The 22,405-nt window shown below is 41.3% G+C and overlaps 1 protein-coding gene across 3 annotated transcripts in view; it reads right to left on the minus strand.

Moving 5' to 3' along the window:
* LOC133459752 (roundabout homolog 2-like) overlaps positions 1-22,405 on the minus strand; it is a 114,622-nt gene that overhangs the window by 17,362 nt on the left and 74,855 nt on the right. For all 3 annotated transcript variants that reach the window (XM_061740023.1, XM_061740022.1, XM_061740021.1), the window contains 8 exons: positions 21,583-21,788; positions 19,554-19,635; positions 19,284-19,449; positions 18,677-18,843; positions 18,475-18,596; positions 14,587-14,818; positions 894-1,018; positions 630-801 (listed from right to left, as the gene is read on the minus strand). In XM_061740023.1, the coding sequence (XP_061596007.1) occupies positions 630-801; positions 894-1,018; positions 14,587-14,818; positions 18,475-18,596; positions 18,677-18,843; positions 19,284-19,449; positions 19,554-19,635; positions 21,583-21,788 (1,272 nt within the window). The remainder of the gene's footprint in view (positions 1-629; positions 802-893; positions 1,019-14,586; positions 14,819-18,474; positions 18,597-18,676; positions 18,844-19,283; positions 19,450-19,553; positions 19,636-21,582; positions 21,789-22,405) is intronic.

A 22,405-nucleotide genomic window follows, 5' to 3' on the forward strand; every position in this document is an offset into this window, starting at 1 on the left:
CACTTATCAACCAGAGCTGCAAGACACGAGATTGACAGAGCAGCTCTGACAGAGTTTGATTTTTCTGTTGCGGCTACTGTGCTGTGAAATTAGATTCACAGTCTCCAGCAGGAACAACCCCAACCCCCCGCACCCTCCCTCCACGCACCCCCCCCAGCCCCCCACCATCATTAAGCTGCAGTCCGCAGGCCTGTTTCCCCTTCTCTATGCATTAAGGGTGTTATTATATATCAGTCAAAAGTCACCGATGAAGAGCATCTGGCCTGGGCTGCCATATTGATTATGGGCTTATATACTCTGGGCATTCTTTGGCTATTTCATAAGATGTGAAAGGCTGATAAGCTCTAACAAAAACACTGTCTACTATGTTAGCACCAGCTGCCCACATATTGAAGAGGATTATTGATATAGCTAACAGTACTTGGCACAATGTTACCACACACTACACTTAATGAATCACTATTGATTTCTCTGCAGACGTCTGCGTTGTAAAGCGCAATCTTCTTTCTTCTAGTGGGATAAATTGATAAATCATTTTTCCAGACCCCTGATCTGCTATATAGCCTTTGATACCCCATTCTGAGGTCATATTATTTGACCCCCTGGCTTGGAGAGAGTAAGTGGATTACCTAAGATGATGAGCTGGGGCTTACTCTGGACCCCCACCCCTGCGCTGGTGCTCGCAGCCACCTCCACACGGTACTGCACCCCCGTCTGCAGGCCCCCGACTACCACCGAACGGATGGTTGCGTCCACAGATTTATTGACATGAAAGCGGGAATCGTTCGCCAAACACCAGATCTGACAGAGACAGATGCAGCACACACAGTCCATTGTTAGGTTGTTTAATGCATGTACATATTCAGTGTTGGGGGAGAAGGCTGAGCTCCTACCTTGTACTCCTGGATGATGCCGTTCTGCTGGTCGGAGGGAGGGGGGTCCCATGACACGCTGATGGAGGTGCTGTTGTGGTTCCCCACTGTCAACACTGTCACTTGCTGAGGAGGAGCACCGGGGGCTGATGGGTCACAAGGGTTATGGGATGAGAGAAAAGATGTACATAAGGAAAAAGACGAACGAAACAACTTAGGATATTGTTTATAATTGAAAAGAAAGTGCCTCATGTTTTTTTATGATGTCAAGGAGGGATTTGTGCCACTCTCTCCCTCAATTCATATTCATCCAGCGAGCCACAAGGTGCTTTCTCAGCTCGCCTGACAGACGGATTCCAGGACACTTTAACTGAGTGGAAGATTCCAATATCTTAATGGCATCCTGTGTGATGCAGATCACACATTTGAGGACCAAACTGTGCTCGTCTAATTGCATAATTGCACAAATGACAACCATTCCGAGCTGATCAGCAAGTTTAGAAATGACGGGAAGTCCCTGTGCCAAGAAATATAAATAAATAAAAAAATAATACATAAAAATGAGATTGTTTACTACCACAAACGTGGAGCCAGAAGCTGCCAAATAAAAACTCCCTTTCTAATAAATGAGCCATTAAATCTCCCAAAATGGCTTGATCACCTCCACGGGCAGATCGAAGATTTAAAAGGAACGAAAAAAGGCAGTGAGAGGGAAACATCATGTTTATGCAACTTAACAAACCATTTCTACGCAGTAAATCAGGCAGCTACGGGATCATACAGTAGTTTTTATCCACATGCTCTCCAATATCAGTTGAATGACAGAACAACACTGAGCCTGATTAAGAGACTTCAAAATGATGGTTGTAACTGCAATGTTTCCATATAGCAAAAAAAAAAGAGGCAAGAAATGTCAACGTTACGGAGTGAGACGAAGGCAGGTGGAGGCATTATCATGTCCAGACTACAGCTGTGAGTTAAATTCTCCAGATGGACTCAGTTCTCTAAACAGCCAACAAGAAGTGCAAACATGTGCAGAGCGTCGCGTGGAAGCAACAGTAAGCCGTGTAGGTAGTGTGTGTATTATCAGATATGATCTAATGAAGCAAGCCCATATGGAGGACTTAGCATCTGGCTCAGTTTATTCACGCATGTCTCTCAGTTATGCGTGTTGATGAAACAAGCCTTCCTAAAAGATGATGCTTTTATTTAAAAAAGACATTTACAACAGAAATTGGAAGTTGGAAAATATTTGACAGCCCAATAGCACACGTATTTAATCAGATATACAAGATGTCTGTTAATCTCTATCGCATTTAACAAATTATTGCTACCAAGTGTGAGGATATCTATATTCAGCCATTTAGACGGTATTGACTTTCTGAGATAACTGTTAAATGGACTCACATTGATGCACTGCGCCAATACTGCGATGACTGTGCAGGAGGGAAAATATCTAATTCAATTGCTTTGCCTTTAAACCTCTTATATAATAACAATAAGTTTGATTTATAGACGCCTTTCCAGCCCTCAAGGACACCGTACATAAGATAGAAACAAACAATAAAATCAAATACAATAAATTGACATACCATGCCACAAACAAAACCATAGTATAGCAGATATAAATCAAGTTAAAATTACACAACTGTAGTCAGGGAGAGAAATCAGTCTCAAACAGAAGGGTTTAAAGAGTGGAAGTGAATTGATATTCTGAGCTCAAGTGGTAATTACAGCATTTGAGTTATAATTTGATAAGAAATTAAATGGAAAACCAAAAAAAAAGGTTAATCTGAGCTGACAAGCTTTACATATTCAGAAGCAAATCTGTCCTGATGCCTCGGGTCTCTTTAAAGAAAACATACAGTAATAAGAAAACGAAAAACAACTTTTCTTACTGCCTTTAAAGCACTTGGATTTTGAAGTTATTATCAAATCTTAGATGATCGCCTTGTTTGGGGCCACATGAGGCTGAAAACAGGATCCATTTTACTTTACAGCGTACTGCCAGACCCAGATCAGAGGGGAATAATCCAGCCTCCTCATGTTTATGTCTGCGTAACTTTATATTGTGCTGCATTCAGTGGGCCTGGGAAGCCGGGAAAGCTATAATACTAGTTTTAACTCATTTTTATGCACCAACATAAAATTATACTGGTGGTAAGCCAGCTCTTGACCAGGGTTAGTTTACAGAATAAATCTCCAAGGCAGATTATTTGACCCTGCTTTCGCGCAACCGACTGTAGATTAAGTTTAACCAGGAAAACTAAAACATCCTGGCTTGGTCCATCAGCCCTCTGGAAGCAGCAGCAACGGAAAACCAATTCTTAACAAAATCCACTGCAATCAGCAGGGAGTGCAGAACCAATGTCCAAAATGCAGGGACAGAAAAAGCTGGCATGTGACACAAGAACGCCTAGGTAGGAAGAAAAGTAAGAACATGGAGGAATAAAATATAAAAAACAAGAAAAAACCCAGGAAACAAAACAGCAACTGGACAAGACGAAGAACAAAACAACAAAGAAGTAGCTATATGAAGAGGTGACAACAGAGAGGACCAACACAGGAAGTTTAAACAAGAAACAATTGGAGAAGCACTTTGACTGTTTGTATGTTGATTTACTTTTTCATCTTCAAACAGAAACAATCTAATAAAGCTGGAATCAAAATCCTGACCATGACAAGGGTTTAACGAATGGCGCGATGAGCAAGTCTGCATACTCAAAACACCAAATCAGGAAATATCTGGAGCGATGGCGTTCGCGTCAACCACCTGGTCACACGCCATAATGACACCTTATGTTGTTTTTATACGTTTCTAATCCATCTTTATGTATAAGGCATGGCGTTTGTTTCATACTTACTAGCTTACTAGGTACTAGTTGGACCCAAATTTAAATATGGAATCACCAGTTCTGGAGGATGTCCAGTTGTGTGTTGAACCAGGAATCTTCCTCCTGTGAGGCAATGGCGATAACCACCAAGCCACTGTGTTCTATTTATTTATTTAGTTAAAATATGGAATTACTTTGTTATTTGCATTTCTAAAAACCCATTCTCAAATACAAATAGCATAAATATGCTAATTAGCCTGCAGGTGACGGGAGAACTTGCAGGCCTTATCAAGCAGTTGCACCTGGCTGATTGACAGGAAACATGGACCCGACAAGACGGCTGTTAGAACAAACAATGAAAAAGCACAAAAAAAAAAAAGCTCCCTTGAGAAGGTAATTGAACACAAGGTGTTGTAAAACTAAGAGTTAGTTGTTTCTGATCAGATGTTTATAAAACCCAGAGCAATTAAAAAGATAATGGGGATGTGAGATTAAAGAAAAGCATTCATGAATTATGGATGATTGAAGGAAAGTGATGATCAGTGATGGATAACAAATCTACATTAGGAAGGAAGACGATTTCAGAACTTTAACGTAGTACAGGGTCCGTGAAAAATGTGAAGACGACTGTCTAAAAGAACAAGTACTTTTCCACAATGACTGATTCTATGAGATTGCATGTCATCTAATGGACCAGGAGAAATAGAGGGTCTGCATTGACGTCACTTTCCCACTGGACCAGCCCCCTTACTCGCACTGAGTGGCAAAACACCAGCAAAAATGCTAACAGCAGATTTTTGGCTTAAATTAAAGGCAGTTGGACTTGACAGTGACCCGTACAGTTACCTGAAGAACCAGTGATCCATGGACATTAATATTTGGCCACGAATCGAGTTTCCTAATATTTATATGTACTTAATTTCTACTCCGGGGAAATACACGAAGCAAAGCTTGAAAGCATAAAAAAGTATTGATGCTTGGTCCTACTTCAAGGCAGGATTTGTTGGAGAAATTAAAGTGATGAGGACACAGAACTTTATGATTTGATGGTTTAACGTTAGCTACCCAAAAATCCAACATTACTTGATACAAAATGGGAATCGCAAATCCACGTTTTGTTGCCTGGAATCCAGTTGTTTCTGCGAATTGCAGCGATCCATTTGTCTCTCTTAAGCCTATTTTTCGGCAGTCTGTAAAACGATAACTCTGATTTCTTGCTAAATCTATGAGTAGAGTCGATCGCACAACAGCTCTTTCCCATTTTAGATGTTTTCCAGTTGCTCAAACTGAAAGTCTACGCTGCCACTCAGTGGGCCTAACCCGCTGTGAAGTCCCATCTGTGACGTCATGCACATTCCCTCTATAGCAGTCATTGACAGTATACAGAGGATGCACCAGTGTTAAAGTGTAAAGTCTTAAACACATATTCCATTTCGCCAATCTGAAGGAAATTCTTCCCGATTGCCAATACACCTTGCCATTGGTGTTCATTAGTATCAAGAGTTTCCATGCAGGTAGTGTAAAATAAATAAATAAATCTGTCTGGGGTTCCACAGGGGTCAGTTCTTGGCCTGCTTCACTTTAATAACACATGCCCCTGCTCTGTGTCAACATAAAGAATGGATGCATACTGTTTTTTACCATTCATGAGGAGATAGACGGTAAACTGTACTGATTATATCAAATGCTAGACGTCCCAAAGACTTTCAGGGCTAAATAGAGATAAGACAAACACTTTTTGTTGGCCCGAATACGAGGAGACAGAAAGTCTGTTTACACATGTCTGTGTTGTCTCCAAAACAGTGAGTAACCCCTCGTTCACACTGAAAGCGTCACGGGAGTCCCGACGCCAGCATCTCACCGCTTGGTGCATTCACTCTGAAAGCATCAGTGCCTGCAGCGGGGCGGGGGTGGGCGGGGTTTCAAGCTGCGCTGCAGAACTGAAGGGAACAGTGGGAACAGCCTACACATCTTCAGTTTCCTATTTCACCATAGATCACACTTTGGGAAGCCTTCTTTATATTTTAGCGTTATTTCCGCGTAGATAAGAGTGAGTTTGATGCTCCTTAACAAGTTTGGTCCGCGGATCAACATCAACCGCCAGAGCCCCTTGCTCCCGGTGAACCATAAATCCGCCTAGGCTGATTTATGGTTCCACGTCACACCAACGCAGAACCTACGGCGTAGGGTACGCGGCGACGCACACCGCACCGCACCATAATTCAGGCGAAGCTGCAGTCTGTGCGGTGAACACTGACACACCGGGTCGGAGCGGATTTAGTCATGATGTTTAACCTGTGTTTTGTGATTAATAAGCACGGGTTTTAATTATTTTTCGTTGGATCAATGTAGCAAATAAAATCGTTCAGACCATCCAGTTCCTCAACCATCAGATACGTGTTTCACATGAGCAGTACAGGCAGTCAAACCAGCAAAATGTCAGTTTGCTGGATGAAATATATTAATTCCTGATAAAATAAGTTTGTTAGTGCACAGCTCTGCTCCTGTACGCATGTGAATCAGTGTACGTTTGTGTCTACATGAAAGTACAATCTGCATTGAGAGTTCTCGCTTCGGGAATCCCGGTCTGTGATTGGACGACACCTCAGCGTCGCCGCTGCTCATTTGCATAAAGTTCAGATTTTTCAACTTTCAAATTGACGTGCCGCCCCCGCCGCCCGACGCTCCTGCCGGTCCCGCCGCCCCCGCCGCCTCTCAACGCCCGTTTTTCATAGACAATGAATGGCAGCCAGACGCCTATGATGCCCGTGACGCTTTCAGTGTGAACGCAGGGTAAGTTAGAAATCTTTGGTGTCATTTAAGATTTTAGTTTTTGACCCATGGGACTTTTTTTCCAACCACAGAAGAAATGTATCAAAGCGTAGAAAATCTCAAAAAGTCTTGCATTCATAGCAAGCAGGTTAGACAAAGGCAGCGCTACCATGGCTGCAGCCTCAGGCACCTGTCTACCCATGTCCTATGTTGTTGGTTTGTTTTTCTTCTTGTTCTCTTTGGATGGGCTGTACTGGAATCGTATATCGATGTGTCGGAACGCTGACTCAATGACAAATAAAAGAACCTTATACCTTATAAGCAGGTTAGACAATTGAAACACTTTGTTTGCAGAATTATAAAAACAATCACTGGGATCAAGTTGACTCATTTCAAAGTTTGTAGTCGAATATGAAAATCTGAATTTATTATTTCAGCACTGAAGCAATGTTGAAAATCTTTCCTCTCAGATTCATAAAGCACTTAAAGGTCGGGCCCATCCATACATCTCTGATCTGCTTATAATACCATCAAGTATCTCAGGTCATGAGGTGCAACCTGCAGGCCTTTTAGCTGTTCCCAGAATTAGATCCAAGTCTGCTGAGGGTGCTTTTCCGTCAGTGCAGTCCAGTTCTCTGAAACAGCTGCCTGAGGCCGGCCATCGTGGTGTCGGACTTCAGACACAAACTCAGAACTTTAACTATCCTCACAGCTCTGCAGCTGAAGACTTTTTGTCTGTTTTTTTTCTCTGATTAGTGAATCTACTACTAATTTTGAGTTAGTGGACATAACAAACACAAAAGCAGAAATGGTAAAAGTGTCCTCTCATGTGATGGATACTGATATTAAGACTGATGAGCTGAACAATGGAGCACTAATTGCTTCCATTATCTGAGGGGAACAAATTTACCCAAAACCGTTCAATTAAAAAAGACTCATAAGCTGCTAAACATACTGCTGCAGGACATGAAACAGTTACATTGAGACACGAGAAATAAAAAAAATACAGTGTGGTTCTATTCCATAGAGGGTGTTTTTTGCTTTTTTGTCCTCACAAACCTCCAGACTCTTGTCCAACACAGCAACATCAATTCTTAGTTCTTATATTTGGATTCTAACAGTGATATCAGCATGGGACTTTGGTACACATCATAACTTACTTTATTTTATCATCAGCCATGCTGGAAAGCCTGAGGCTCCAGTAGATGATTGTGATAGGAGCCACTCCATCCTGCCTCTCACTAACATGTCACTGGAGGGATTATCCTTGATGTACTTTTATATCCTTGATATAGTTGGAAAAATAAGATTCCTTTGATATTTGTAACCCCTGAGATGTCCCTCCTCTGGTAGCGTATTAAGCGACTGCGAGTGGACATTCCCAATCTATGTTTGAGGGATATCGTGTGGATTTCTGATAATTCTGCAGAGTGGCCAATTTCCAGGTTCAAAATAATGGGTAGATCAAACCAGTTCTTCCAGGGATCCCAAACAAATATGGCACGTGTTTCAGTCTGCAAAGAGCTTTATTGATCCTGCGAGGCCATTTTAATTGGGCCCCAAAGAGAATTCTCTCTGTCTGCCTGTTGTATCTCCTGGTTTTAGTCTCTCTTTATTCTCACACTGGGAATAAGATGTTTGATGTCATTGTCTCATCATCCAATAACGACACTTTGGCAGAGGGTTCTCATACATGACTTTCCCCAAGTGCAAGCCATTTCATTTTCTAACTAGTTCAAACATTAGTGAAAACTAAATTAATTAAAGCTGCAAGCAGCGATGAACGGGCCCTCGCACTCACGGCCACCGCCCACCATAAGCATATCAGAAATGACACCACCCACGACTTCCTATGTCAAACCATTCAAAAGTTATAGCAGAAAAAAGGGACAACCAATCAGAAGAAGGGGCGGGGCTAATTCAGGCCAATGAAGCTCAAGGACTCATTACAGAATCCCATGACACCACCCACGACTCTTTATGTCAAAACATTCAAATGTTATAGCAGGAAATAGGGACAACCAATCAGAAGAAGGGGCGGGGCTAATTTTCGCCAATTATGGTCAAGGACTCAATACCGAGTCCGATGACACCACCCACGACTCTTTATGTCAAACCTTTCAAAAGTTATGGGAGAGAAAGGTATTCTAGTGGGCGCTGTTGAGCCGTTAGGCCACGCCCATTAATGCAAACCATGAAATATCAAATGTATCGACAGGCCTGGCTTTTCTTTAAGTTGCGACATGATACAGGTGTGTACCGATTTTCGTTCATGTACGTCAAACCGTATTATGGGGCTTGAGGCGCAAAGTTTTTTCTGTCTGAACCAATCAGATGAAGGGTGGGTGCGCTTTTTGCCGTCTAGCGTCGCCACGGTAACGCTTTTGAAAGAGAAAAGTAATGCGTGGTGTCGGAGGATGGAGACGCACGTTTTGATGTATAACACACCTGGGTGCACGTTATGGTTCGGGCTGAATTAATGACCGAAGAAAGGGCATAAATTGCGCCAAAATTACACGATTAATTCAAAATGTTCAAAATGGCTGACTTCCTGTTCGGTTTCGGCCATGGCGCCAAGAGACTTTCCTTTAAGTTGCGACATGATACAGGTGTGTACCGATTTTTGTGCATGTACGTCAAACCGTATTGTGGGGCTTGAGGCACAAAGTTTTATCTGTATGGACCAATCAGATGAATTGGGGGCGCGCTTTTTGGCGTCTATCATCGCCACGGTAACGCTTTTGACTGAGAAAAGTTATGCACGTTATTGCAGGATGGAGATGCACATTTTGATGTATAACACACCTGGGTGCACGTTACGGTTCTGGCGAAGAAGCGGCTGAAGGAATGGCATAAATTGCGCCAAAATTACATGATTAATTCAAACTGGCCGACTTCCTGTTGGGTTTCGGCCATGGCGCCAGGAGACTTTTCTTTAAGTTGTGCTATGATACAGGTGTGTACCGATAAAGGAAGCTCTGAAAACCTTAACAAACCATGGTTTACTATAGAACTTAGGAAATCCGCAAATTCAAAATTTAATGTCTATGAGTTTTGGTTCAAATATAAATCATTGGTATAGTATGCATAAATGGCTTTATGAGGGTGACACTTCCATTATACATAAAATGTATTTCAAAATGGTTTTCAAAAATGAAAGGACACATGAGTCTATCTTTCTTGAAAAGTTAATTTAATTACTGATACTTATTAAAATATACATTTTGTTAAGGAAATCTATTAATTTTGAGATAAATAACGGTCGCCCCCAATTACTTTTTTAAGGTCGTTGCCCTATTAATGTAGGTTTAAAAACACTAAAATACCTTTGTTTTAAGTTTTCACATATATGCACACTACATTCCAAATGTTTGGAAAATGGCCAAATACATCTTTATTTTAAGTATTTTAAAAATAGGCCTCTCAAAGGCCTTATACATCATTGACCCACAATTGTGATTCAGGCTTAAAGCTCCCCTGCTACACGTCATTCAGGCAGCCAATCAGCACAGAGCCTCATTAACATAGCCCCCCCTCCCCTCAGAATCCCTCATAGACAAGGTTAGAAACGGTAAAAATAAAGACATGGCCCAGAGGCTGAATTTCTCATTTATGTAGAAAAAACCTTCAAAAGCTTGTTTTTAAGACATTCAATGCCTGTTTAAAATATACATTAAATGCCATAATAGGTCACCTTTAAATAATTTTTAAGCAAATGAAGCAACGGTAAATTCTCGCCAAATACAGTAAATTCCAGTTGTCCCTGAACGCACCAGGAGGATAATCGGCTTTTTAGAATTCCGACCGGTCCCTGAATGCACCTCCTCCGCGGCGCGGCGCGGTCCCGACCAGATCTCGGCTGAGGGCCGATAATAATATAATAAAATTGCAAAGCTGCTGTGAAATAAGGTGTAATACATGCACTGTAATTATTTTCTGTATAAAAATTGAATGTAAAAAGACGGGTTTGACTCAAAATCAGTGTGGTTTTATTTAAGTGGTCTCTGTCTCGGTAGAAGACAGAGACATGAAAGACATGGTAAAAAGCGAGCTGCATTACAGACATGCGCCGCCGAAATACATCGGTGAAAACTATTCCACAGGAATATTTCACCATAGATGTCTTAAGACGACTCTACAATTATGCACACAATAAAAAAATACTTACAGATTAGGTTGGGACTCGTGTGAAAACACTGGAGGATTCATGTCGTGTGAGGAACGTCAATACGGTGCGCACGCAACGTTCCCCCGCTCCCCCCCTCCTCCCTCCCCCTCGGCCTCCGCTCCGCTGCAGGAGCCAGCTTGCTTTAAATCCAATGGATTTAAATAAATATTCATTACCAATCGTGCGTTTTACGCACCTTAATGCCAAAAATATATTTTCACATTACAGTAAACAATATTTTTACGAAGTTTACGAAGTTAATTGGACATGGCATGACAAAAATATGATTTTATTGTATATGAATACATTTTTGGAAAAAGAGAGTTACAAAGTTCTTCAAAAGCGATATGTACCAGCGTATGATTTTTTAGTCATGTCGAAATGTATCTAAATCTGACATTTTATTGTCTTAAGACCAAGCCTATGATTTTAAATTATTATTTTACCAAAAAATTCAGAGTGACGTAAAATGGCAGTTCCCTTCAAGTTATGACCACGATACTCAACACAGTTAATAAGGACGCTTATGACAATAATATGTGTCGATTTCATTGTGATTGGATGAATGAAACAGCAATGACAGCACATAATTTGATGAAAAATGTATACCTGACCAAAAGGTGGCGCTATGGAGTTCATCCAAGATTGTCATATCCACTTGTTCAGAATGGAAGCCTGATTACATGTATTGATTTTGGGTCAATTTGGACCAAGTATGTTTAAGTTACAACAACTTTTATGTTCATGGCGAGACACAGAAATTTTACTACCTCTAACGGCAACGCCCTTTGAGAAAAACATACAGTTTTCTCTGTCACTCATCGTCAATGTCTTACCTATTATCTGACCAACTTTGAGATCATTAAACTGATCTCGCTTGGAGCACAGATGCAAACTAGAAGACATGACAATTCCTGGTGCCAACAGGTGGCGCTACAACCGATACTGAATATTCCACCATAGATGTCTTCAGGCTCCGTCTACAATCATGCACATACGTTTTCAACCACATAAAATCATGTATTGCTGAATTACAGCCAATTGATGTTTGATGGCGAGGCTTAAAAATGACCTCAAACTTCGCCGAATCACTACGGTCAAGCCCTCTGCTAAAAACTTAAAAGCTTCGCAATTTAGCGTCGGCCATGTGTCTAGATTGTACAAACCAAGTTGTGAGCCAATTCGATAAAATCTCTAGGAGGAGTTCGTTAAAGTACGAGGCCTAGAAATGATCAGAATTCATCAAAAATGACATTTTCTATTCAAAATGACGGACTTCCTGTGTAACTTAGAACATGGGTCCAAGAGACTTTTTTGTAGGGCTTTGTCTGATATAATAGACACATAAAGGACATTGCTGTAAGTCAAACCATATTATGGGGCTCGTCGAAAAACATAAAATAGGTGGCGCTATAGAGCCCATTCTTGTGAACCCATGCCTGTCGCCCATAAAATACGTAATTTTACGCGACTCTGGAAGCGTGTGCAAAATTTGGTGAGTTTTTGAGCATTTTAAGGCCTCCAAAAAGGCAATTCATTTACGGCGAGAATAATAATAATAATAATAATAATAATAATAATAATAATAAACATCACAGATACAATAGGGTCCTCGCACTTTCAGTGCTCGGGCCCTAAATATACTGTAGGCAACAAACTTCTGGGAATGAATCAAGACTCTGCACGTCATTGCTGACTTTGGAAACAAAGATAACTTTCTACCACTTCAAACAATTCTGTGGGTCACATTAAAGGAGAAGAGATGCTATCCAGCATGTCGATGCATTCATACTCGTCACCCTGACAGATACAAATCTGGTGAAATCATAGCAAGCCCCACACAAGGGCATGCTTTCTCTGTTCATCGTTAGCCTTCTTGGATCCAATGCCTTAAGGGAAAATGCTGGCGTCAAAAGAACCCTAGGTCTATCAGTAGGTGGAGAAAGTAAACTTTCGTTAGCAACTACAAAGACATGAATCAAATCAGTTTTGAGTTAGAATTGTATATGTGTTTTCTAGGAAAATGGTCATTAATGACAGCTTAGAGGACAATGGAGCTACGTCAGAATGAAGCTGAAACTGAGGAGAGATCACCGCCCCTGCTTTTAACACTTGTCTTTTTTGACATAAATATAATTCTTTTCCCACAGTATCACTTTAGTGAAATTACATTTTTGATTCCTGTCAGAAGCTTAAGCAGCAATTTTCTTCTGACATACTGTAGGTGGGTTGGCTTCTAGGCTAACATTAATGGCTGTTTTGCTGCAAAGGTAGATTTTGTTCTAACTCTAAACTGCTATGATTCACTGTGTTTTAGTCTCTCACAAAAGTTTACACTCGTTCCCATCTAATAATCACCTCAAGTTTGATTTAACTGATATTTAAGTTTCCCATACACCCCAACATCATTGGGCCAGTTTGAGCCCAGTCCTGCATAAAGTCCTGATTGTCTTGATCAGATCATTTTATCAGATATTATTGTGGAATGAGGTCTGCTGGAAATCTGCTGGAAGTATGTTTGACCTCCACTGATTTCAACACAATCTCAACAATATCCAATGTGTTGAAAATTTGCAATCAACAACCTTCATGCGTGCAGCAAACCCTGACAACAAACACATACATGATGTGTGTATCGTTGCATCGAGCGTAACAGTCCTCAATATGAAAGCGAGTTTTAGAGTTACACAGATCCTTATTTTATTAGTTCCATTTAAATCCTGAAATATATATCCTGATTAGCACTGGTTGCTCTTGTTGTTATTTCCTGCTTTCAAATTTGATTGAATTTTTGCATTAAAAGTGCAAAAATTGTGAGAAAAAACAAACTTCATCATCCAAATCTTCAAATAATTAAGCTTCATCTGAGCAGGAAGTATCTAATTCCATTTCAACAATAACAATTTAATTGTTTTTTCATTGGTGTCATCACTCCTGGTCAGGTTCTTTTTTCTTTTTTCAATTTGGAAATTTTTTAGATAAAATAAAAATAGTCCCAACACTATTGTGCATATTTACTTTTGCTCGTTTTGTTTCTCGTTTGTTTACACTGAAGTTGCATTTGAATGCAAGACATTTTGCAAGATATTCCTTGTTCGCTGTCAGGACACTGATCACTCGCTCCATGGATAACATCTTTTAGTATGTGGTGCACTGTTTGGTTCATATAGTGACAATTTTATGATTTTAATTGTCGTGTGTTGTCATTGTCAGATTCTGACAATCTTTTAAGATTTGCGGGACGTTTAAAATCATTTACATTTTGGAAAACTGTCACTCTGAAAGTTGTTTCAAATTTGCAGCTCACAAGATACTTGAAAAGAAAACAACGTATTGCGACATAATTATAGTAACTAAAAAGACATAATGGCTTTTGATGCAGTTGTTTTGTAGTGCGGTAATTAAATGTTTTGTTTGTGCCACAAAGAATTAAGTGGAACTGGGGGAAACAGTGAGGACTCCAAGACGTGTTCCCACCCGTAAAGCTTGTTAATAAGTGCGTTAGCAGTGGGGGGCTCATATAATGCACATCTGGATAGAGCTGTGGCAGCAGGGGTCCAGAGAGGAGCGGAGTGGGAGAACTGATCTCAAGTCAGATGTGGTGGGTTTTGCGCTCTTCCTCTTCCCACCAACCTCCAGAGGCAACACATTTTCATAGAAGTCCTGCTGAGCGATCTGGCGGAGCAGTTTTCACACACAGGGGACATGCTACCACAGCAGCAAACGTGTGTGGGAGGGCGGGTGCACTTGAAACGCCATTATCCATTACTATCTAGCCATGAAGCCATTACTAGCGGCAACCAAATATAAAAGTGGGTAGAAACATGACTCAAGAGCATCTGCTCATGCATTAATAACTATGTCTTCCATTCTCTTTGTCATTATGTCTGGGAAATAAAAAATAAAAAAAAAGTCAGGATTGTGAATTAATATCACTTACCTTCTTCCATGGTACGCGCTGTCATGGATTCGCTGTCTGCACCCTGGAACTCATTGAAGTATGGCCGCACTTTAATCTCATAGACAATGCCTTTCTTCAGACCAGAGAGGGTTATGTCCCTCTCTGAGGCAACCTTCAGGTCCTGAATCTGCCACGGTCCTGGAGAGGGCAGCCCTGAAGTCTGCCGGAACAGAACTCGGTAGCCCTGAATGAACTGGGATGGATTTTCCACCTGTGACGATTGGAGAAGAGAGGAAAACTGTGATGTGGGAGGTGACACACATCTGTGCTTTGGATCGGCTTTCGGGTTGGTGCCCTCTGTTAGTGACAACGCTCGCTTAGTTAGTCACACAATTGAATCAGCACCAGAGGAGCCAGAAACCTCTTGTAAGGAGTTGCTGTGCGACTCCAAACCCTCAGCGCAGTCTGGGCTCAAAAAAATTGATTAAAATACTCCCAGTAATGTTCCGTTGCTTCCACTTGGTGTATTTCAGGCAAGAGTAAATTATGTAATGGGAGCAACTCACAGAAATGGATAGTTAACAGAATCAGAAGCAAGAAAATGCTCTTATAAGTGACAGACAGCAGCCATTTATCACTGGCTCAGTCAGATTGTGCTAAAGTGGATCTCTGATCTCCTTCCCTTGTTTGCTGCTTTCAAACACAAAACACATTTATTCAACAGTAATAAATGTATAATAATAACAATAATTATATTGCTAATTTATACTAAACGGGACACTTCCGAGCCTCAGCAGACCAGCAGCTCCTGCTGTCTCTTCATTCCTGTTTCTGTATCCAAACTTCTCACAAGAGCTGCTGGATGTTCCAACTGGTCCTGATTGATATGCACATATCAAAACATATCTGTCTCTCTAGCCTCTGAATCAAAGGAGGCTGCAGCAGAATGCACCCAGTTCTTTCCTCTGATGATAACCAGAGGAAGAGACTGCAAGATTCAACCCACTCCTGTGCAGCTCTTCCCGCAGCAGGAGTGGTACGTGCTGGTGGAAACTCTCTAGCAGCCAGCTCATTGCTGCTTAAGCAATTGTGACCACTAATGTTACAACTATTATTTTTTTTTCTCCTGAATGATTTTGAACCGAAAGATTTACTTCTGTCAATACGTCTCTCATGAATATAACTCTTCAAAAATAGCTTGCACAGAAAGGTGGGAAATTGCAAGTTGATATACCCTCATAATAAGCCAGTAAACACTAAGGGCCTGATTTATTAAAGGTTTGCGTGCGTAAAAACGTGTGCAAAGTTGACATCACCCGCAAACCAATGTGCAAGCTGATCTACTAACAGCGTGCAAAGAGGACTGCACCTCTCAAATGAGCAAAATAGCACACGCTATTCATTTAGTACTTTTGCCCTGATGAATAATCAATATGGGGCGTACCCGCCAGAAATCGCTAAATACTGGGAGGGGAAAATGCAAATATCTCCATTTACCACGCGCAATGAGATTTACCAAGCCTGAAAGTTTTTGCGGGGATTGTGATTGCGTCTGTATTTAATACGTTCGAAAGGAAGGTGCTAATCTGCCCAGCATTACGCAGGGATGCTTGTTGGTGCCTTATTTGAGGACTGGGGTGGGGATGGCTCAACTTGTGGTGAGGATTATCCACATGCAAAAGGAGAAATATTTTATTTGAATGTTAAATCGAGAATTATTCAGCAAAAGGTTGCCACAGGAGGCACATTCATTTTTTTATTTGTGATAATTAATAAATCACGTGTTTTCATGGAGAAAAAAGTGTTTCTTATTGTGCGCCTATACTTGTTCTGCAGTTGTCATACCCCGGTGTTGTGCCGTATTCAGCACCCCTTCCGTGAAAAGCACCCCCTCGTCTGACAAAAATGATATTCTCATTCCGTGTCACGTTCTGTTTAGCGTCCAGTTTTGTGTTAATGATTCATGTTTAAATGCACTCATGGATTCCACAATAGTCATACTTTCCCACAATCACAGTCACAGATAACAAAAATGGGGTAAATGGTTATTGATGTCATTAATTAATAGCCTGCTTACTGTGTTGTCTTCCATAATATTTGTAAATATATATAATATAAACTCCTAAGTATGTGTTTGTGTGAGTGTGTATATATAAATATATTGAAGTGTCAGTGTGTTTTTTCTTGGTCTACTTATCATTGAATACGAGGGGGTGCTTTTCACGGCAGGGGTGCTGAATACGGCACAACAATTTGCCTCTTCCACTAATATCTCTAACTCCAACTCGTCAAATTTCATTTTGAGCTTGCGACTATATCCTGCTTTCCATCCAGACTCTCCATGGCGCAAAGTTTGCGCCGCAAACCGTAAGACACGCAACACCTCATTTAAATACTGAGGTTTGCACCTGTTATCAATTGCGCACGCAATCTTAGTTGATCACCCGCAAAACACACAACAACAGCACGTGCAAACTTTTTCAGTGCACACGCAATTTAGTACTCTTTATTTAGGATCTTAGTAAATCGGGCCCTAAATGTACAGTTCAGGATCAGGAATTTGATTTAATGTCTTAAATGAAGCAAAAAAGTAAGAAATTAGGCCAATGACACTTTCATCTTGCTGTAACAGTTTGTCCAATTAAGACTAATTGACATTCAAAATCTGAAATCCACAAAAGTTCATTTGAACAACTGTTCCCACAGGACAAAGGCACGGCGACCACACAATCAAGCCAAAAGCTATCCATGTCCATAACCCACTTTAACAGAGAAACTTTTCCTGGTTTGGAATGAATGTTCTTCTTCCAAATGGAGACAGATCAAACGTTGTCTGTGTACCTGTTTAGACTGGACAGCGACACAGTTTATCCTGTCACCGCATCCGTCTGAAAACTGCATCACAGAACATGGATGTCACATTGGAAAGGCTGCAATAGTAGTTGAGTACAAGCGCGTCCAAGCTGCACTATGAACCCGCAGCAGCAGGCGTGGGAGACATTTTGCCAACAGACTGAAATAACATTCCCTGGATAGAGCACCGACTCCAAACTGCTTCCAGAAGTTACACACCTAACAGCTAATGGTGATGTATTTGTCCCCAACAGAAAACATTATTCTCCAGTCTTGCTTCACCTCGATCCAGTCTAAATTGATGGGATAGCAGGTGTTTGGAGAAAGAGCGAGTGTACATCCCATCATGCTCTCCTGGTATGTGTGGCAACAATCCAAACCACAGTGACATGCCAATAATAAAGTTCTTACACCGGCTTAGACCAGATTTGTTTCAAATGTTTGGAGGTATGGACAGCAGCACAATGGCTTTAAAGTGAAATGCATTATCCTCCCTTACTATTGTGTTGTAAGTACTCACAGTTACTGTTGTTTTTGTCAGCCTGTTTCAATTTTAGTTTTAGTTTAGTCTTGGGTCAAGCTATCATTTTAGTTTTTATTAGTTTTAGGGTGCTTTCACACCTGTCCCGTTTGGAGCAGTTGTTCCGAAACAGGGAGCGTTTCCCACTAAAGATCGGTTCGTTTGGTAAACAGGACTGTCTCAGAAAATTAGAATATTGTGATAAAGTTCTTTATTTTCTGTAATGCAATTAAAAAAAACAAAAATGTCATACATTCTGGATTCATTACAAATCAACTGAAATATTGCAAGCCTTTTATTATTTTAGTATTGCTGATTATGGCTTACAGTTTAAGATTAAGATTCCCAGAATATTACAATTTTTTGAGATAGGATATTTGAGTTTTTTTAAGCTGTAACATTTTAGCATAGTTTTTCTACGATATTGCATTAAATATTCAATTATCGTTATCGTCACATGACCACTATTTTCGTTGCGTCTTGTTTCGTTTTCCTCAGGTGATAAAGGTTCGTTGATGACCATATTTAGTCATAATTTAAGCAACTTTACTCACAGTCCATGTGACTTGCACTGAAGTGGAGCTAAGGACCACAGGATTATGCATGTTGACCAGGACGTCCCCCAGCTCCTTCTGCACGCGGCGGTGGTCCACTCCCTGAGCTGTGGGACTAATATCTGTCATACAGAAAGAAAATAGGTGCATGTAGGACACGGTCATGACCACTACCACTAAAAAGCCACTCTTATGTCTTTACCTTGAGTCCGAACAGGCTCAGACATGGGACTGGGGTCACCCAGCCCCTGAGCGTTGACCGCCCTGAGGATGAACAGGTACACAGTATTGGGTCGGAGGTCCCTCACCGTGAACTCGGTGGTCTTCACATGGTCAGCCACTGTTTGCCAACTGTTACTCACTGACTGACTGTGAAAGGAATACAAGTATTTAGTCAGAAAAGAAACAAATTGTTTCATTACTCAGAGGAAGATTTGCTCCGGGACACTAGAAGCCCAAAACGACGCGTTGCGCAGTGATGAAATGCCAAAATCACTAATGAAATATTGTGCTTCATATCCTCCACAAAAATGGAGGAAAATAAACCAAAAAAGAGCAAATATTACCTGCAACAATCAAGATCTGTTTAAAATGATCGTTTCTTTCTCAAAAACGATTAAAATTCAAAGTAAAAATCTGACAATATTTCAATTTCTAAGACGTAATAAATCCAGAAAGTTTGTCCCTGAAACTATCTAGACTTACTTGACCCCACCCCACCCCCTCCCCACAGAGACACCCACATCTGTTATTGCCATGAAAGTTCGGGGTCACTAAACGCTGCTCGTGGCCATAGGTCACAGACGTACCCGAAAGCCTCAATGACATACGAGGACACGGGGGAGCCCGCCTCTGGCCCCGGTTCCCATGACAATGAGATGCTACTCTTGGTGACATCGGTGACCTCTGGCTTGGAGGGAGGCCCTGGGAGGGCGGTTGCATTGTGAGACACGAAAGCCATGAGGTCAGTGGAGTCTGAGGAAACAAGACGGACTGAATTAATATCCTCAAAAGCACAAAAATATCGAGCAAAGTTGTGCTTAATTATACACATGCTAATCTTTCATGGAGAAGCAAACCTCCGATATCCAAGTAGGCACTCCATGATGTCTCTCCGCTGGAGCTGGTAGCAATACAGGTGTACAACCCTGAGTCAGACAGCTGAGGAATAATAATCATAATATTATAATTTTGCTTCAATTATTCATACGTTTCACAAACAACCTCAACAATTAGGCTGATTCTACAATTGTACTAATTAGAACGGATGGAAGTTGTCATGTCTTTTAAAGTGCCCCATAAATATTTTCTGAAGATCCCTGTCACAAATGATCCAGCTTTCAGGATGTGCTCTGTTGCTGAGCGTGGCAGCCGCTGTAGCTGTGATCCCATATGGCTCCTACAAGCTCTTACGTCTGGGCTTTTGAAGGAGGTTCGCAGCTCGTAGTACAGTAAAAAAGCATTAACCTCCACTGGCCTGCATTTGGCACCAGAAAGTCGACAGAGTGGATGAGAGGAAAGTTTAACACTGGCCAATGAAAAAAAAAAAAAAAAAAAAGATCCTTGTAAAAGCTTACATTCATTTCCTTAATTGATTTCTTCCAATAATGGTCACACACCATTCCCATATCCATCAGCATTATCATCACCAGTGCTGACACAGGAAACGGGAGATATGACAATGTACTTTATACCGGCAATGCTTTAGGAGCCGGTGACAGCTGAAACGTCTCTCAAGAGAAAGTAGAAGAGTGACACAAGGACAGCACTTTGACAGTTTGGAGGGACACTGTGTATTGCGGATGCTCCATTATAGAAGCCCCTTTAGGCTCCTCTGACTGGTTCCTGTCCTCAAGTCCTTGTGTGTAACTGCTGCCTCAGAGATTCAGGCTAAAAAGCAGCGTTTAACGACTTATAAAAATCAATACTTCCTATTAATCTTTAAAAGCAAACTGAGTGCACTTGTCCCTTTGAATTACATTCAGCTGACATCATCTGACAGTGGAAAAAAAATCATCTTCTTTCACATGCAACACAGGATGCTGCGAAAGGAAGAAGAAAAAAAACAAGACGTCTAGGCTTCTCGTCTGTAGCAGCAGCGGCACTTGGAGTCTTCACTGAGTAGGAAAGCGTGCACTCCACTGCTTCGCTCTCATGTTACTGAAACACTAGGTGGGAAAAAATATGCAGGAGATTCAACTGTCATAGATTGGCTGAAAAAAAGGCAAGATTGAAACCGATCTGATACTCCTCTTTTTTTTTTTAAACCTCAGACCCAAACATAAAGAAATATACCAACATCAGAAAACTGAAGCCATAAAGACAAAAAAAAGTATCCCCATGATTCAACATTCTGTTGCTTCATCAGGCAACATGAGACAGTCCTGATGGCACCTAACTTTTACTGCATTCAAGATATCCATTTGTGGCCAAAACACGACATTTTAGTATACATTTCACTACAGGCAGGTGTTTACAGGAGACTTCTTGTCTTTGATCTGACTGGTCGAAGTTCCCTCTTAATTGACTGCTAACCAGATGTTTCCTCCCATCACCTGCCAAGCATTGTTTTCAAAGTGCCTTGCTTCAGTTTCCAAACTGTTTCTGGAGAGGACTTTCCAGATTGCTCTATGCAACAAACCATCTGGTGCATCAGTTTGCAGGAACTCATAGAATCATTGCACATGAAACTTGATTGCTGTAATAATGTCTTTCCATTCAGGCTTGACAACCTGGAAAGGATGCTTGATGGAACACACTGTTTCTCAGCCAAATGCCTCCTGCTCAACAGTCAGAAAATGATAAAAAATGATAATTTGGGTGCACTTCCATTTTGGATCATCTAAGCTTTCACTGTTGCTGGTAATAATCATATACGGGTTAATTACTGAGGAGCATAGCTGATAGCAAAATATAAATGCGGGCCGATGTGCAGGCATGGATGTTTCAGCAGGGTTAATGATCATATGATTGCCCATAATTGCATATCATCTCTTTTATACAATGCCATCATAAACACATATTAACATATACAGACTGTGTGGATTAATTCTTTATTTGCCAATGTTCCTCATGCTACACGTGTCTGAGGTTGTCGCTATGACCCACCCTGGCATTCTGAATCTGAAGGCTGCCGTGCTCCAGCAAGGAAAAGCGGGGGTCTTTTCCAAGCAGATTTGCCCCGTTCTTTCGCCACGTAACTGTAGGCTCTGGCTCCCCGGACGCCTGGCAGCGAAGTAGGGACGCACCTCCCAGGGCCTGCGATTGGTTGGAAGGGCCCTGCCGAATGATAGGTGGTGGGCGGTCCTTCAGGGCTAAGGATAACCACCAAGGAAAAGGGGTTATTATTCAAATGTATTCCTAACACTGTAATTTTAATGTCATGAAAACAGAAATAAATGATGACTCTTTCTTATTTGTCAGACTTTGTAAAAAAATAAATAGTTGACCTTATCCCAAGGTGTTAATTTGAGACCCTAATAATTACATTAATGGTTGCACATCTAGGCTCTTGGAGTTCACTCTGACGGATTTGTTGTGAGAGCAAGTGACTGTTTTGTGAACCTTTTCCACAGTTGGGGAGGTGTACTCATGGCACCGCATCACACCTTTGAGCTCTAATTACTAGGTGAGGATTAACGATGCTTCACCCGTGGTGCTAATTACCAGAGCTTTTTTACAGCATCCCTCACACATTTGTCCACCCTCTTCCCATGGTGACTCACGGCTGTGCCTCCTTCCTTCAACAGCACCCCCCCACCCCAACACAGACAAAAACTAAACTCTAAATTAGCATGCCAGGGAGAACAACAAGACATTTCTTACAAAGCTTTTTTCTTTTAGGGCATGTTATGTCATCCAGAAAAAAGCGCCTGCAATCAGAAACTGCAATTTCTGGAGTGTTAATTCTCTCTCGCCCCTGTAACTACAC

This window comes from Cololabis saira, chromosome 14 (assembly GCF_033807715.1).
Source record: "Cololabis saira isolate AMF1-May2022 chromosome 14, fColSai1.1, whole genome shotgun sequence".
NCBI classification, from domain to species: domain Eukaryota; kingdom Metazoa; phylum Chordata; class Actinopteri; order Beloniformes; family Belonidae; genus Cololabis; species Cololabis saira.